The sequence below is a fragment of the Aspergillus stella-maris genome, assembly GCF_047715825.1.
Source record: "Aspergillus stella-maris strain CBS 113639 unplaced genomic scaffold BDV14scaffold_87, whole genome shotgun sequence".
NCBI lineage: Eukaryota > Fungi > Ascomycota > Eurotiomycetes > Eurotiales > Aspergillaceae > Aspergillus > Aspergillus stella-maris.
Window position 1 is genome coordinate 45,902 of NW_027396881.1, and position 16,014 is coordinate 61,915.

Below are 16,014 nucleotides of genomic sequence, written 5' to 3' on the forward strand. Positions count from 1 at the left end.
CCTCTGAACCCCCATACTACTTATGTCCGAGCGAATAGAGTCCCTTCCTCGGCTTCGTGTGGATAGAGCCCAAGAGCCCAAATGCTCCTCCCATTGCTGCGGGTCTTTTCTATTATTCATTATCTGATCTTTTAGCTAATATTCCTCCTCGTGCGCCATTGTTACTTGCTAGGTTTAATATTGACGCGGGTGCCTGTCGTTATCATGGTCCACTGCCTATTTGCAATTTGTTTACGGTGTGGCTTTTCTTCTCGGAGGTCTCGGGAGCCGGGAGTGGCATATTGTGGGTAGTGACACTGGCTAGATACCAGAGACAAGGTATGATAACGTTCATTATAGAATGCTAGGACGAACAACACAATGGCACATGAGAAGGGAAAGTCGGTAATAACATACTCAAAAAACAGCAAACACCAGAGACAGAGTATCATTTACATCTTCGCCGTCGACGAGTCGTGTGTGGCATAGCATAGCATAGCCCTCATTCGAAAGAACCAAATCAATCAATTCATCGCGTCCAAGGCCTGCTAAAATAAGGCTTTATTCATGACAACAGCAGGAATTGACGCCCAATAAAAAGCACACAAGGTATTAAGAGGTGGAAAACAACAGAGCTGCAACAGTTTGGTCGCGGAAAGGTTCCGGGTGGAGTGCGTCCGCTGGCAAAACATGACCGTCATTGGGTTTCTCATAGTCGTAGCTTAACGTGTGGTGGTGACAACTGCGAGGAGCAAAAAATGTTAGCACCTTGTGACTGTCTTCCATCTTTCCAGTAGCGTGGGATCGAAGTGGGTCTTACCAGCAGGGACGATGATCACTACGAGCAACAGGATGATACAGATAATCAGACACACGCGCATCTTCATGTCCTTCCACCACATTTGCTTTCGCACGCGGTTGGCTCCTCTGCGGAATCCTTGGGCTGACACGGCCAGGTTGTCGGTCTTGTCCTGCAGCGAATCTAGACGCTCACCACGCTCGGAGACTTTGAAGATATTCGAACGCATAGTATCGACGGTTTCTTGGATTTTCTGCAGAAGACATGATTAGCAAGTGTGCAATCAAGAGCTTGAGTGTTCCAAGCAAAGCAGTGACTAGGTCGATGTGACAGCTGGGCGCTGGAAATATAGGGGCCTCTCGCTATCGGTATCGAAAAGCATGGTCGCAAACAATTTGAGATTGAAGCTATGCCACTGCTAACGCTTGGGCACGATAGAAAAAAAGATTTCTCATCGTGTAACAACGCTTGGGTACAAATGTCACCAACTCACCCGGTCGATTTCCCGTGTTCGGTTGTCGCCATTTTGCGCAGTGCTGCCGCTGGCGGCGTTGGAGCCAGAGGGGATGTAAGGATCGTACGGTTGCTCGGACATGGTGTTGAAATGTTTCGAGTCGACGATAAACGCGGATAGTAGGACGTAGTGTGGTGGTGATCACAAGACCACGTTGTCGCGATGTATCAGCGGCTTTTGACGAGTCGGGGCGGACGGTAGACTAGGTAACAGTTGCAGAAAGGGTTCGCGGGCGGAGACTTCGGGGACGGGCTTGGGCTAAGATACTCAGAGAACGTGGAACACAGGTCGTAGAAGGAAAGCAGGCGGGATTATGATGATGATGGGGAGAGAGAGAGACGGTGGTGGAGGTGGAATAATGGGAGAGGCTGACGGAGATGCTGGAGATGATGACTGGCGCTTTCGTTTCGGTTCAACTTTGGTCTTGCTCGGTCGGGGTGGCAACACGTGACGCTTGGGCCACTGCCACAGCTGAAGTTATTCTTGGGATACTCCGTAGGCACCACCCAATTTCTTACTGCTGCGCCCAATTAGGTGGATTACTATCCACAGCACAAAGAAAGATCGAGGCGTCAATAGACCAATTGCTAGAGGGCCTTGTTCACCTTCTGGAATCCTCAGGGTGGGCAGTGAAAAGGGGGGCTGGGCTGGGCTGGGAACCTCAGGCGCCCTATTCATTCATTATTATTGAACCACCCGGTCCGTGTTACAGCCTCTAACCATCAGTGCTCGAGGCGTCGAGGATCGCTGTTTGCCTGTTTCACGAGCATCTTGTGATCCCGGCGTAATCAATGCTTGTCGGCTAATATTACATTTAGCCAATAATAGTAGAGTTCAATATACGTTCCTGCTTCTCAAAGTGAATACTCTTTCAAGTGTTCAACAAGATGGCGCTAGAGCTTCGCTTGCATGATACATTCTTCATGACATATACTTGTTTCACGCTTGTCCATTTCTACAGAAAACAATAACTTTACCTAGACTTTTCCAATCGGCTTTCCAAGGGATTGGGCATTTACTGAGGGGTAGAGGGGAATACCGGTACCTACCTGTATTCGAAGCAATACATACTTACCACGTGATATCGAGAAATGTCTTTCATATCAACTCGTGTGAGGATGCAGCGTCTTCCTCGGCAACAGCAGCTAGAGAGCAATGATGTTTAGAGCAGAGCAAGGACACACCGTGAGGTTGCGCAATAGCACCACCGTCCCCACCGAAAGCAGATATTATGCCAATACTCGGTGTGTGTAGGTGCTTCGGTAGCAGTTTGACCGTGACGGTGACCGCAGCGGGAAGAGCGGACGGGTGAAATAGCCTATCAACGAGACGGCGACGTCGGAGACAATGAACTGTGGTACAAGCCAGAAGGCGAGCTCGAGGGCGACGGCTAGCACTAGCTGGAGCCTTTCGTCGAGGACCTTGTTCACGAATCCAAGTATGATCCGGCCAACAGTGATGCCGGCCTAGAACCTTGTTGGAACGACACCAAATTGCACAGCGCTTCCGTCACGGACTTGCATCATGAACTCGACAACCCAGCCGCCAATTGATACAATAGTATCTCGTCAACACAGGGTTCACCGACGCAAGGCGCCTCATAATACCTTCCACACCCATGTGTGTAAAGAGGAAGAAAGTAAGAACCCAGGTCACTCGGCTCTTAACAGCTTCAGTTGTACAGGAGCGACTTGTCGAGCTTTTGTTGAGAGAAATGCCCATCATTCTCCGACCCAAACGGGAGACCACTGGTGACAAGTTCCAGGGCAGACCCTCCGACCAGAGTATGGTAGAATGTGGACCATTCCAGGTCGTGATCAATCATCGCCGTTGCAACAACTGGACTAACTGTCGTCCTGATTGAATAGAGATATTATCAAACCGGTGCCAGCGGCTATACCAACGTCACGCGCCCGAGCCTGTAAGATGCATTTTAAAACCCCATCAATGTACTGGCATTGACCATACTACCGCCGATCCAGGCGTTCCAGCCCGCGTCGATAGGTCCATTGCCAAACCCAACGAAGGCATAGGCGACCAACAACACCGAAAAGCGCAGAACGACGACCGTGATGATGAAAAGAATGAGGTGGCATAGCGACGCGATTGCTGCAATTCTCCGGTGACCAAATGTCATATGGGTCTTGTTCACTGCGTTGGATGCTAACGTATAGCCCGCGAACGGTGTCATGAAGATTAGCGAGACGACAGTGGTTGACAACTTAAAGTCTTCGCGTATCTAAATGAAAACTCACATTAGCACGGATGCTTTCGGCGATCGATGCAGAGACCTGTCTCGCCTGGATGAGGCGCCGGGCATTCGTACGTAGGGAACCAAAGCCTGCAGGCATATCAGTGGACCACGTCGACAGGTATTTTCAACCGATTTCTTGATGGCACTCATACTATAGACGCCATCCCTAGAACCCACAACTGCAAAGCTAGGGAAAATCGCCGCTATACGCCATTTGTTGGTAGAAGGTCCGTTCCATCGGTGCTTGACTCGAGCAACAGGAGCGTCTGCGTTGGATTCAAAGGCTTGTCCAGCTTCATCCGGCAAGGTGCGTAGCGGGTCGCGAGTAGGTAGTTCGATAGTCACAGTTGCCATATTTGCGGGCAAAATTGTGGCTGAAAGAAACAAAAGTTGGAGATCCATTGGCATTTTCAATGCCTTCTTCTTGTATTCGCCATCATTGTTGCAGCCATGAGCCACATTGGGGGAACTTTGCGTCGGATGATGCGGGGTAATAATGCCAGCTATCCCGTCCATTGAAGCTCGCATGATGATTTTTCTATTGCGGACAAGGAATGGTGCTCAGACGCCTATTTAATATAGACGAGAGGTCGAGGGCATGATAAGCATGGCATGTGTCGAGGTCAAATTAGTCCAAGTTGTACAACCTCGGCCTTATTCGCCCAATTGCATAGCGAACCAGTGCCAATGCTGCGAGGAGCCAAGTGAGGGAGCGAGTGTTTTAGTGCGATCTGCCAGTTCACTTGCGAAAGAAGCATTTCGAACCGTCCTGAAACCCGACAGGGTCGGTCAGGCACATATAAGTTGTTTCGGGCAGTGACGGCCATGCCCAAATGGGCAAAGCTGGAGTATCCCACGGGGCCTATAACTTTTGCCCTAGAGTATGATTTCATTGCCAAAACTCACCTTATATTTCCCTCGATGCCGGGTTGATCCTGTTAATTTTCGCACAATCGATTCTTCTGTCCAAATTCCTGAGAGCCAGTGACGGCCACACACGTGGCGATCCTCTAGTGCGGCCCTCGACTCGACACCACCACCATCACTGTCTGGAGTTGCGGGACAAGCGCGGTTGCTGATCCTGCAAGCTTGAGTGAGATCACCTCAAGAAGAATAGAACAAAGTTTGCAAAACAGACACGCGCTAGCCAATTCTATCCCTAGCAGATCAGAGGTTGAATTGGCATCATCTGTTCTGGACCTCGAATGCCGGCCTGAGCCCATGGGGTCCGACGACAAAAATTCATTCTAAACGTCTTCTTCTCACACAGAAAATCGCAAACGAGCTCATACGATATGGCAGATGAAGCCGCGCCGCCTGTCCCAAACAAGTTGGAGGTGGCGCTTTTCCTAGCTGCTAGCCAGGGTTACGACACAATCGTGAAATTATTATTGAGCACTCCGGGCGTCAATTTGAACTGCACAGATCAAGATAGCCGAACGCCGGTCGCTTGGGCTGCCGACGAGGGACACGAAAATGTAGTCCAACTTCTGCTTGAATCGGGAGCCGTGGACGTCAATCTGCAAGAATCCAAGCATGGCCTAGCCCCTCTTTGCTCTGCTGCCAAAAAAGGACATACCGGCGTTGTACGTCGCCTCCTAGGTTGCCCCGGTGTGGATGTCAATCTTGCGGATTCCAACGGGCAAACTCCGCTATCCTGGGCTGTTGAAAATGGTCATCAGGGAATTGTTCAGATGCTTCTGGCGAGTGGTAGTGATCCGAACACCCCTGATCCCAGCGGACAGACTCCCCTGTCCTGCGCAGTGGCAAAAGGAAATCAAGACATTGTCAGACTCTTACTGGAGAATGGTAATGTCGATTGCAACACTCCCCACCCCAACAAACTCACACCTCTATGCGACGCCGTGAATCAAGGTCATGAAGAGATCGTGGGGTTGCTTCTCGCACGCAGCGATATCGACCCCAACTCACCGGACACTGATGGCTATCCACCATTGTGCCGAGCAGTCGAGAAAAAGTCTCTAAAGATGGTGCAGCTGCTTCTCACACGTGGTGATGTCGACCCCAACGTCCTTAGCCCTGAAGAAGAAACACCTCTGTCGCGCGCCGTGGATAAGGACCATGAAGAGATAGTCAAGATGCTCATACAACGTCCTGACCTTGACCCGAACACTCCGGACCCTAGCGGACAGACCCCACTGTCCAGCGCTGTAGAGATGTCTCATCATGTAATGGTCCAGCTTCTGCTAGTGCATAGTAACATCGATCCGGACATTCCTGATGCCAATGAACAAACACCCTTGTCTTGTGCCGTCGAGCGAGAGGAGCCCGAGATAGTAAGGATGTTGTTGAAAGCGGGTGCGGATCCAAGTGTCATGGATAGGAATGGAAGGATGCCATTATCCCGTGCTGCAGAAAAAGAAAACCCAGAGATGACCCGGCTGCTACTGCGAGCTAGAGCTGATCCGGACGCCGCTGATGTGACGGGGAGGATCCCCTTGTCTTACGCCGTGGAGAGTGAGCACGTGGAGATAGTAAGGTTCTTGCTCAAGGCCAAAGCCAATCCAGATCTGGCAGACGAGGATGGGAGACTACCGTTGTCGTTCGCTATTTTGAAGGGGGATGAAGAGATAGTTCAAATGTTGTTGAAGGCAAGAGCGAATCCTGATCTCGCAGATGACCACGGAAGAGTTCCATTGTCTCTTGCTGCGGAACGGGGAAACCAGGAGATTGTCCAGATGTTATTGAAGGCAAAGGCAAAGCCTGACGTCAAAGATAAGCGAGGACGAACACCACTCTTGTGGGCCGCCGAAAAGGGACATATGGAAGTTGTATGGTTTTTACTTGCCACCAAAAAAGCCAACGTCGATTCACCGGATGAGACTGGCTGCACTCCTTTGTGGTGGGCTGCCCGACATGGTCATTTGCCCGTTGTACGACTCTTGATTCGGAATGGGGCAGACATTGAAACGCAACCGGAAAGTGACGACGGCGGAAGCAGATACGGGAGCCCCCTGTTCCAAGCAGGTCGAAGGGGCCATATGGATGTAGTCAAATATCTTTTGAAGAAGGGTGCGAACGTCAACGGCATGAACGGTAAGAACGATGTTTCACTGCTCTCAGCCCTCCTGAATGATCGAGCCAAGCATGGCAGAGAAATCGTCAGTTTGATATTGGAACAAGGAGCGGATGTCAACTACGTGGACAAGTCGGGGCAGACTCCGCTCGATATAGCCACCCAGCAGAACGACGTGGAATTGATGAAGGAACTCATGGACCATGGAGCCGAGATCGATTCCATAACCGAAGAGGGAGCGACCCCATTGCATCAAGCGGTGATTAATGAGCGGGAGGATATCGCTGAGATGCTGCTCGAACATGGCGCGGATCCGGAGGCACAAGATCACCACGGCAACGCACCCCTACACTTGGCTGCCGCCAGTGGGCGGCGTAAGATGGTTGAATTACTTTTGGACAAGGACGCTGATATCAACGTCACCAATTATACCGGAGACACTCCTCTCCACAAAGCCGCTAGCAAAGGGCACCGCAAGATGGTGGAATTTCTACTCCAGCACGATGCCGATATTGAAATGCGAGACGACTACCGACGGACGCCACTTCATAAAGCGGTTGGAGCAAAACACCATATCCTGAGATTGCTGGTCAATCGAGACGCCGATGTCCTTGCAAAAGATATGTACGGCAAGACAGCGCTCCATCTGGCAGCAGAATCTGGCCTGAAGGAGGATGTTCATTTTCTTATGGGCCACGGTGCCGGCACGGACATGAGAGATGGCAATGGGCGAACTGCACAAGATTTGGCTCGAGTTGAAGGGCATGACGACGTTGCTGAGCTTTTCAACAAGATGGCGTTGGTTCTTGCAGACCAGCAGTCGTCGGATTGATGGACACGAGATACGTTTGAATTTTGCATATTGGGCGTTTTAGACTGTATTATTTGATAGCACGACGATAACGACAATAGGATGTGTTTCATGATGAAGCTGTGAGTAGATGCGAAACTGATGAGGTTAGATGAAGCTGAGGTAGTTGTAAAGTGAAGGTGTCGAAGCGGTGGGCGTTGAGTGTTGACGCTTGATCAGAGTAGATAGTCACCTGCCTTCCGCTGCTCACCTGTCCGTAGCCTAACAATAGGTACCTAGAAATGCACAACGACGAAAAAGAGATGCGGCTTTTTACGCTATTCAAGAGTCCCTATTATACATATATACAAATGCCCACTTACCATGCAAACCATCAGCGCCGTATGAACTCCAAAAATTTCATCTGCTTATTTTATGCAAGACGAACCACGACATCTCTTCACTCTGTGAACAAGCCACGGCAGAAACATCAAGATCATTCTTCTCCCACCATCTCCTGTTTCATTGCTTCCCGTTGTATCCGAGCAGCCTCCTTCGACTGATCCCGTTGTTCTGTCTCCGCCGCACGTCGTTTCTCCTCCATTTCATGCGCCGCAACCCAAACTGTATCAACAGAATCCATTATTAGCCACGCACAAGCAAAGTATAACAGATTGACGATAACGTACTCGACTTATCCGACTTGGACCATTCCTTCAATTTGGTAACGTATTCGTCAAACTCTCGCTCGCGCCGGTCGCCTTGTTCCAAATTGCGTTGTCGGATCTCGGGGCTGAATCTCGCTCGGAGCTCTTCAGGCGTGGGACGGAGTTTCTCGACTAACATAGGACCACCGACGCACATGATGACGCCGCTACATCGATCAAACCAATATGTCAGCATTGTCTTTCGTGAGTCAACGGATGACTTACACTCCGAGCATTTTGATCCATGTTCCCGCGGTTGACGACATATTGCTGGATTCCCCGGATGTTCGGCTAGGAGATGAAGTGAGACAATGATGTCAGGGGAAGCGCGCTCCGTATCGATAGTTCTCTTTGGTCCCGACGGGGCGTGAATGATGCCGCGCGTGGATTTTTCGTCCTGGAGGTCAAGATACGAGTCAAACCAACGGTTTGTCGATCGCTCTGTGGCTGTCGGATGTGGCTTGGTCCGGAGTCTGGCGGTGCAGAAAAGTGGCTGTGTATGTCATTTGAACCAATGAAAATCACGCTTTACAAAAGTCGCAAAGAGCCCCAGCTTGGGCCCAGGGTTCGCCCTGCGCTTGTCTTGCATCTCTGCTCCGAAATAGAATATGACGAAAGGCTCGCCACGAGAATCGCCATCATGCTTGTCGTGCCGATTCTCCCGAGCAACGGTAGGACCGGAGTTGACCGTCTATAGTTCTACAGAATACGGCAGTACCTCGGTCAAAGATGTGCTCGCTGGAGCACAACTTGAGACAGGATTGTCAACCGAACGCGGGATTCGACTCGGACTCTCCAGGTTTCCAATCGTTTACAAGTCCCCAAGTATTTATCTGTCAGAATCCAATCGAGGCACCGACGTGGGCCATTACCGGGGGGTACGCTATACATAGCAAACAAGCAGGGGTATTTCGCCATCTGGGATTTGTGAAGAGGTCTCATCGTATGAGCGTCACGAACAGCGCTTTGCTCCTCAACCAAACAGGAGTACGACAGCGTGTTTGCTTTTGCAATGATTGACGGGCGGTGGACTTAGTGCCGTAGGGCCAATCCACAAGGGCCAGTTGATCAAAGGCCAATTAGAGATCGGCCTGCTGCTGTTTCCCCTGCGTTTCAGGTGGAAATTGCCCTCGAATCGGACGCTCCCGTGCATCTAATGTAGGAACAAGAGTGCAGCCTATCACCGCATCAGGCTCATGCTCTCGCTGGCGCAACTCTCGGCGCCGAATGTGCAGGCCCTCGGGGACCACTGTACACTGGTACGTACAGCCATGTCAGGGCCAAATTGAGACGTCATATGGGTCGCCTGTGCCTGCGCTCGAGGGAAACACTGGGTCGAGTTTCGGAGCATGTTCTGTGAGTGGAAAAACGGGCATAGAGGATCCCAATTTGGACCCGCTAAGAGACGCAGCAGCCTGTCCCTGGTTTTGGTTGACAGGACGGAGAAGAAGGGAATGGATCCCCTTTGTGGTCATTCTGATAATGAATCAGAATGGTTTCGCGTGGGTCAGGGACTCGGAGGACAAAAGAATGGAAAGTGGGGAGAAGGAGAAATGAAGAAGTCAAAGATCAAGAGGAGTAGTTATATAAAGGATTTAAAGGACAAGCAGATATCGCGATAAAAGATAGAAGCTATTGTCTGTTAAATTAAGAGTGGTGGTTCCTGTTGATTCATGCCCGATTTGTCTCACTGCGACTTCTCCTGCAGAAAACTCCTCATTTCTCTCCTCAGCACTCGCCCTCTGCTGCTCTTTCGCTCAACACTATTACTCCCTCCCCTCGAAGGCTTTCTTCATTTCTGTCGCTATCTTTACTCCAACAAGTCCCTCCTTCGTTCCAGCTCCCGAGTTCTGGTCCGGGTCAGCTGCTTCGACTCCCTCGGTTCAGCGCATCTTCGGCCGCGCTGCTCCAGTGCCTGATCCACCCGCCTGCACCGTCCGCTGACCCTGTCCCTCGTTCTATTTCTTCACTTAGATCTGTCGCGATCGGGTGCATGCTCTTATGCGCATTCTAAATTCTGTATGTCTTCATACTTGCGTTTCCACCATCGCCTTGTTGTCCACTTCGGGCTATATTCCAGCGGGGAATCGCGGCCTCCGCATTCCTAGTGTTCACCCTTATTCCGTCGCTTTGACTGACAGTTGCTCTGTGATACCCAGTGAAACGCGATCGGACTCGGACTCGCTTTGTCTTTCAAATAGCTGCCGGCAACCACTTCTCCCTCGGGCGAACTGCCTTTCGCTGTTACTGCTCAGCGATACAGCTGCATTAATTCACTCGCGCGGAACCTCCGTTCCACACAGGCCATGGCCTACCCACAGCAACGAGCTCCTCCAATGAGGAATTACGGGCCTCCCCGAGGAGGAGGCGCTCCAAGAGATCCCTCATACGACCCAGGCTATCAGGACTATGGTTACGATAATCAATATCCCGCCGACCCCGGCTATGGCTACCCACCCGACCAGGCAACTCCAAGATCGCAAGGCCCCCCGCGCGGTGCGCCGCGACTTCGTGGAGCGCCTCCGCCAAACGGACGAGCACCCCCTAGGGGCTATGATAGTCGACGAGACAGACGTCCACCTCCAGGGCAAGATGGAATGAGACGTGAGTACATACAAAGCCAGCAATCAAGCCGCTGCTAACCTACGTCTAGCTCCGCGAACTGGTCCGATGTCGCCAGAGAAAACGGGCTTCGATAACCCTTTCCCGTCTGTTCCCCCGGGAGGTAGACGCCCACCTAGGGGAATCGAAGATGATATGGCAGCAATGAACCTGAATGGACCACCGCCGCCCCGTCCTCATACATCGAACGGAAACAGGCGCCCTCCCCCAGATGGTCGGCCACCTAGAGGCGGCTCCCGACCACCTCCATCTGGCTATCCACCCAGAGCCGCCAGCGCTGGACGCATGCGACCCTCTGACCGTAATGGTCCACCTAGCTCTTCTCGTGGCCCACCGCCAATGCCACATATGGGCCGAAGTGCAACAATGCCTGTTCAAGGCGGCGAAGCGTACCCTGGATCATCAAGTTACCGTGACCCGAGAGAAAGTACATACGGAGGTGTACTGGGCTACTACAGCACCGCTCCCGACGACCCTGATATGCCAAATTTCGATGCGATTCCGGAAGACACCAATGGAGGAATCGACGAGTCTTTGCCCGGCCTAGAGAAGCCGAAGCCCAAGCCGGAATCTCCTGGTGAGAACGGACCAGCTAAAGGCCAGTATATGGCATATAATCCTGCGATGCATACGCCGCCAGACACCGGCACCCCAACTGGGGCGAACCAATTCGCCAACGCCGGTTTCCAGTTCGACCTTCCGAATGAACCTCAGACACCTCATTCACAAAATGGAATGGGTCATGGATACGACCCTTACGACAATCATATGCAATCTCCATACTCTACGCGATCACAGTCGACTGGCCGCAGTCAGACGATGACCGGCTACCCCGAGCCGGAACCCGTAGACGCGCAGCAAAACCCAGACGCCCTCCCACACCACCCAATGCCCTACCGTCCAGGCCACGATTCAGGTGGTCCTCCCGCTCCCGTGCGTCAGTACAACGGTGTTTCAAACAACACACCACCGGCGCCAGCCCCGCAAGGCCCTCAAGACGGCCCAGCACCATATGAACCAGTGACGCAGGCTGAACTGGAACGACTTCAGCAACAAGCCCGCGGCAACCCTAATGACCACAAGCTCCAACTCACCCTCGCCCAGAAACTTGTCGAGGCGTCAGTAGTTCTCATCGACGCCAGCAGACTGGACCCCAAATCCAAAGCCAAAGCCCGCGAGAAATACAACATTGACGCACACAAGATTCTCAAGAAACTCGTCTCAGCAGGCTACCCAGATGCCCAGTTCTTCCTAGCGGATTGCTTCGGCCAGGGTCTACTCGGCCTACAAAATGACCCGAAGGAAGCGTTTTCTCTCTACCACTCCGCTGCCAAACAAAACCACGCGCAAGCCGCGTACCGCGTGGCTGTCTGCTGCGAGATCGGCACTGAAGATGGCGGCGGCACAAAGCGTGACCCGTTCAAGGCCGTCCAGTGGTATAAGCGCGCCGCATCCCTAGGCGACCCTCCGGCAATGTACAAGATGGGCATGATCCTCCTGAAGGGACTCCTGGGACAGGCGCGCAACCCCCGCGAAGGAATCTCTTGGCTCAAGCGCGCCGCCGAACGTGCCGACGAGGAAAACCCTCACGCCCTGCATGAACTCGCCCTTCTTTACGCATCAGCCGGCGAAAACGACATTGTCATCAAGGACGAGGCATACGCCTCGCAACTCTTCCACCAGGCTTCTGAGTTGGGTTACAAATTCTCTCAATTCAGACTTGGAATGGCATACGAATACGGACTCATGGGGTGCCCCGTTGACTCACGACAATCTATCATGCTCTACTCCGCCGCTGCAGCGCAGGGCGAGCACCAGTCTGAACTTGCCCTGTCGGGATGGTACCTTACTGGCTCGGAAGGTATCCTGCAGCAATCAGACACAGAAGCGTACTTGTGGGCCCGCAAGGCTGCGGCTTCGGGTCTGGCAAAGGCCGAGTACGCGATGGGATACTTCACTGAAACGGGCATCGGGGCCACGGCTAATTTGGAGGATGCGAAGAGGTGGTATTGGCGTGCTGCTGGTGAGTTTTCTTCCCTTTCCATATACCTTCTGGCCCCATGCATGGACGTGAATGCTAATGTTTTGTTTCTTTTCAGCCCAAGGATTCCCCAAAGCCCGCGAACGCCTCGAAGAACTCAAGCAGGGCGGCGCCCGCATGCAAAAGACCCGCCTCTCGCGCTCGGCCGTCAACCAGCAAAAGCCTAACGATGGTGATTGCGTGTTGATGTAATCCTGCCTCTGATGCTGACCGACTTCCTTTGACTTGATGTGATATGATCCACGTGATCTGATCTTCCTATGCTATGCCCATTCATGTACTACCCTTCTATCCCTAAAACTATTTTTACACCCTTTTCATGGCGATGCGATACCTACCTACCTTACTTACCTTTCTTCTTACGCCCACCACTTAATGACATTCTCACTATGCCCCATTTGACGTTGTTGCGTGTTATACTAGCGATGGCGATTTCATTCAGCACTACCTACCTTTACACTTTACATTGGAGAGTTATGTTATGTTACGTTCTGGTACATAAAGACTTATATTACAATTAATGAGGACTCTGATATATGATGTGATTTTACAGTTTCTAATCTCGTTAGTTTCGGCGTAGTCTCTTTATTCATGGTTTGTGATCTGCAATTACCTATTGCTAATGCCCATACTACTCTACTCTAAGTATTTATCTATTGAAAGCAATACATGCTTGATTCGGAAGTCTCGCATCCGGCTCAGCAGTCTCAAGTTGTTCAGGTTGGTCAGGTTGGTCAGATTGTTCAGATTGTTCAGATTGTTCAGATTGTTCAGATTGTTCAGATTGTTCAGATTGTTCAGATTGTTCAGATTGTTCAGATTGTTCAGATTGTTCAGATTGTTCAGATTGTTCAAGTTGTTTAAGTTGTTCTTCGCGCCGTTCGAGTTTTCTTACTATGCGTCTTACGAGTTTTGACAGACGCCCTGCCTTCCGGTCACGGGCCTCCCATTCCTCGTAATCCTCGTCGTTCGGTATGCCAGGGTTATCAACGAATAGCGAGCGGTTGCCAGGAACTCTGGTAACCAGGTCATTCTTTCTGCAGTATTCCCAGGTTCGCTCCCAGTCGGCAGTTGAACGGCTCGGATAGACTCCGCAGAGACTATCATCGGTCATATGTTGGAAGCTGACAACAATGAGGCCGTCCCTCGCTCGGGTCATGGCTCGGTTCTTGAGCCATCCGATGGCTATAGATGCCAAACCTTGTACTGCCCCTGGTCGGATAGTGGACCAGATGAATATGTCCTTTTGTTGTCCCGCTGAAGGAAGAGTGCTGCGGATCTCGACGTTTTCGGTACTAGGACACGTCAAGGATAATAGCTGGCGAAGGACGTTGCGTTTTGCTGCGTACTCGGACAGAGTGAGAAGCTACTCTGCCTTTATTTGTTTGCGAATAAGGTGCTGAACAAGTTAAACAATACGGCACACATACTCTGGGTTGAAGATTGAGGTAGACCGCTTCGTCCTCCACAGTGAAGAGCCTTTGACTGAGAAAAAGTGAACATTTGAAGATCTGCCTCTTGTTAAAGGCTTCATTACGTTCCTGAAATGAGTTGTAAGTAGTCTATCAGTCAAATTCCACTCTTTATACTCCAGTTGCGGATCCAAAACTCCAATGACAAACTGGTGTAAGTTTCGCGGCATTCTGAACCGGCTGCAAAGTTCCCACTGGAAGGTGTTCCTGCAAAATAACCTCTGGAAGAGTGAGGTTGATTCTGACGCAGAGAACTCGTTTTTGCATAGAGATGTTAAAACAATGGGCGGTTCATGTTTGTGAATGTTTCCTGAGAGAATGATCTTGGTCGCTGAAGAGTCATGACGCGCTATGGCATTCAAACAAACAACTTCAGTTAGGAACAACGCATCTTCCACCAGGATATAGTTCGGTCGAAGGTTTTGGATAGCGTAATCGGCACTTGCCATCACCGGGCAAAACACGGCTCGCGCTCGGGAGATATAGAAACGCGCAAGTTCAGCCAAGGCCCCTCGAAATGCAAGGAGGTATTTGTTTCTTTCCTGCAGAATTTTACCTGAACCCCCTTCCAGAGGCTCATCAAAAATGCTCCAGCCCTTGTTGCGTAGCGCGCGATGCCACATAATCACCTCGGTCAAACGACTTCTCTCAGACGAGTTGTCAAAGTCGTCTTTATTGGTTGTTGGCTCACGCCAGTCCTTCAGGCGTCGGTAGATGTGTTTCCCAATAGAGAATGTGCTTTTCGATGCCGTCCTAGATTTAATCCACGCAAGAAGAGACCAGATGCCATAGGTGCCACGCTCAACTCGCAGTCCGGAAGATTCTCATAGCGTTCTCGACATTGCCCGTCTTTTGCTTCCGAGCGTTGCTCAAGATATTCTCCCAGCTCTAAATCTAACCGGTAGACATCGGCAAAGTCAAGTCCACCTGTCGTAATCTGGCAACTTTCGACCTCCTCCTTCAAGACATCAAGGCAGTCGTTCGATGGGCCAAGGACCAAAACGTGAAAGCTCTCAAAAAGACAAATAATTGTGATACAGGCAGAAACGCGTGTTTTCTCCGTACCAGGCGTGCCTGAAATTAGAGTGATCAGGTTTCGGAATCTCTCGTGCGGCGCATCAGCAAAGACAAAAGCCGCCTTGGTGGCTTTTATCTGGTTACCACGAAGTTGATGGCTTTGTATCAAGTTCTCAATCTGTTTCGCTCCCGTTCGAGAGACTTTCCACCATTCTGCACTATTGCGAAAGTCGGTGTTATGGCCCAGAAGTACCCGCTTGAAGGTGTCGTCAGTTTCACGTTTCTCGTAAAGTACACTTCTCAAGGTGAAAATAGCCTGTTGGTACAAAAGTTCAGGCGGCTCAAGAGCCACTTTCCCCGTTAGTTGCTGCCCATGAACTATGTCCAGGTCACAGGCGACGAGGATGCAGACTGAACTGACAGAACTATCGCAAAGATCCGGATAACTCGCAGGTGGCTTGACTACAGCTCCTGAACATTTATGAGAAAGCCCTCACCATATTTACCAACTTCAATGGTGATCCGAACAAGTGAACCCAGGATTGGCAAAGACTACTCTAGATTCAACATAGGGTTGAAATTCTGTGCACTATGTAGGCTCATATCAATCTTGCAGTAATACAGCTATTCGCTGAAAGCACCCTCATTGCCCCTATAGACCGACAACAAGGGGCAAAGTCGGAATACATATATATCAGCTTCTTCCCGCCTCTCAGCTTGTCCCCTTCTATTCTGCAGTTCTCGAGCAAGGCCATATAGTCTTGTGACCTCGTAGTGTCTTT

The 16,014-nt window shown here is 51.0% G+C and overlaps 5 protein-coding genes across 5 annotated transcripts; 2 read left to right on the plus strand and 3 right to left on the minus strand.

The window, feature by feature from the left end:
• Positions 1–9: 9 nt before the first annotated feature.
• On the minus strand, positions 10–1,721 carry BDV14DRAFT_183330 (SNAP receptor SNC2). The gene is made up of 3 exons (XM_073770366.1): positions 1,272–1,721; positions 800–1,031; positions 10–721 (listed from the first exon to the last, which is right to left on the minus strand). Exons 1-3 carry the CDS (start codon positions 1,371–1,373, stop codon positions 702–704), a joined length of 354 nt encoding a protein of 117 aa, XP_073623017.1. The 5' UTR covers positions 1,374–1,721; the 3' UTR covers positions 10–701.
• Positions 1,722–2,390: 669 nt separating this feature from the next.
• On the minus strand, positions 2,391–3,900 carry BDV14DRAFT_193272 (MFS transporter; the record flags this gene model as incomplete). The annotated part of the gene is made up of 7 exons (XM_073771754.1): positions 2,391–2,437; positions 2,599–2,758; positions 2,792–2,856; positions 2,900–2,991; positions 3,026–3,140; positions 3,246–3,531; positions 3,706–3,900. 7 exons carry the CDS (start codon positions 3,898–3,900, stop codon positions 2,391–2,393), a joined length of 960 nt encoding a protein of 319 aa, XP_073623018.1.
• Positions 3,901–7,642: 3,742 nt separating this feature from the next.
• On the minus strand, positions 7,643–8,661 carry BDV14DRAFT_149593 (uncharacterized protein). Its single transcript, XM_073766535.1, has 3 exons — positions 8,306–8,661; positions 8,063–8,247; positions 7,643–7,997 (listed from the first exon to the last, which is right to left on the minus strand). Exons 1-3 carry the CDS (start codon positions 8,344–8,346, stop codon positions 7,870–7,872), a joined length of 354 nt encoding a protein of 117 aa, XP_073623019.1. The 5' UTR covers positions 8,347–8,661; the 3' UTR covers positions 7,643–7,869.
• Positions 8,662–10,386: 1,725 nt separating this feature from the next.
• Positions 10,387–12,935, plus strand: BDV14DRAFT_193275 (putative chitin synthase activator (Chs3); the record flags this gene model as incomplete). The annotated part of the gene is made up of 3 exons (XM_073771755.1): positions 10,387–10,684; positions 10,734–12,725; positions 12,802–12,935. 3 exons carry the CDS (start codon positions 10,387–10,389, stop codon positions 12,933–12,935), a joined length of 2,424 nt encoding a protein of 807 aa, XP_073623020.1.
• Positions 12,936–14,716: 1,781 nt separating this feature from the next.
• Positions 14,717–15,074, plus strand: BDV14DRAFT_183340 (uncharacterized protein). Its single transcript, XM_073770367.1, has one exon. The coding sequence runs from the start codon at positions 14,830–14,832 to the stop codon at positions 15,043–15,045; it is 216 nt and encodes a 71-aa protein (XP_073623021.1). The 5' UTR covers positions 14,717–14,829; the 3' UTR covers positions 15,046–15,074.
• The last annotated feature ends 940 nt before the right edge of the window (positions 15,075–16,014 follow it).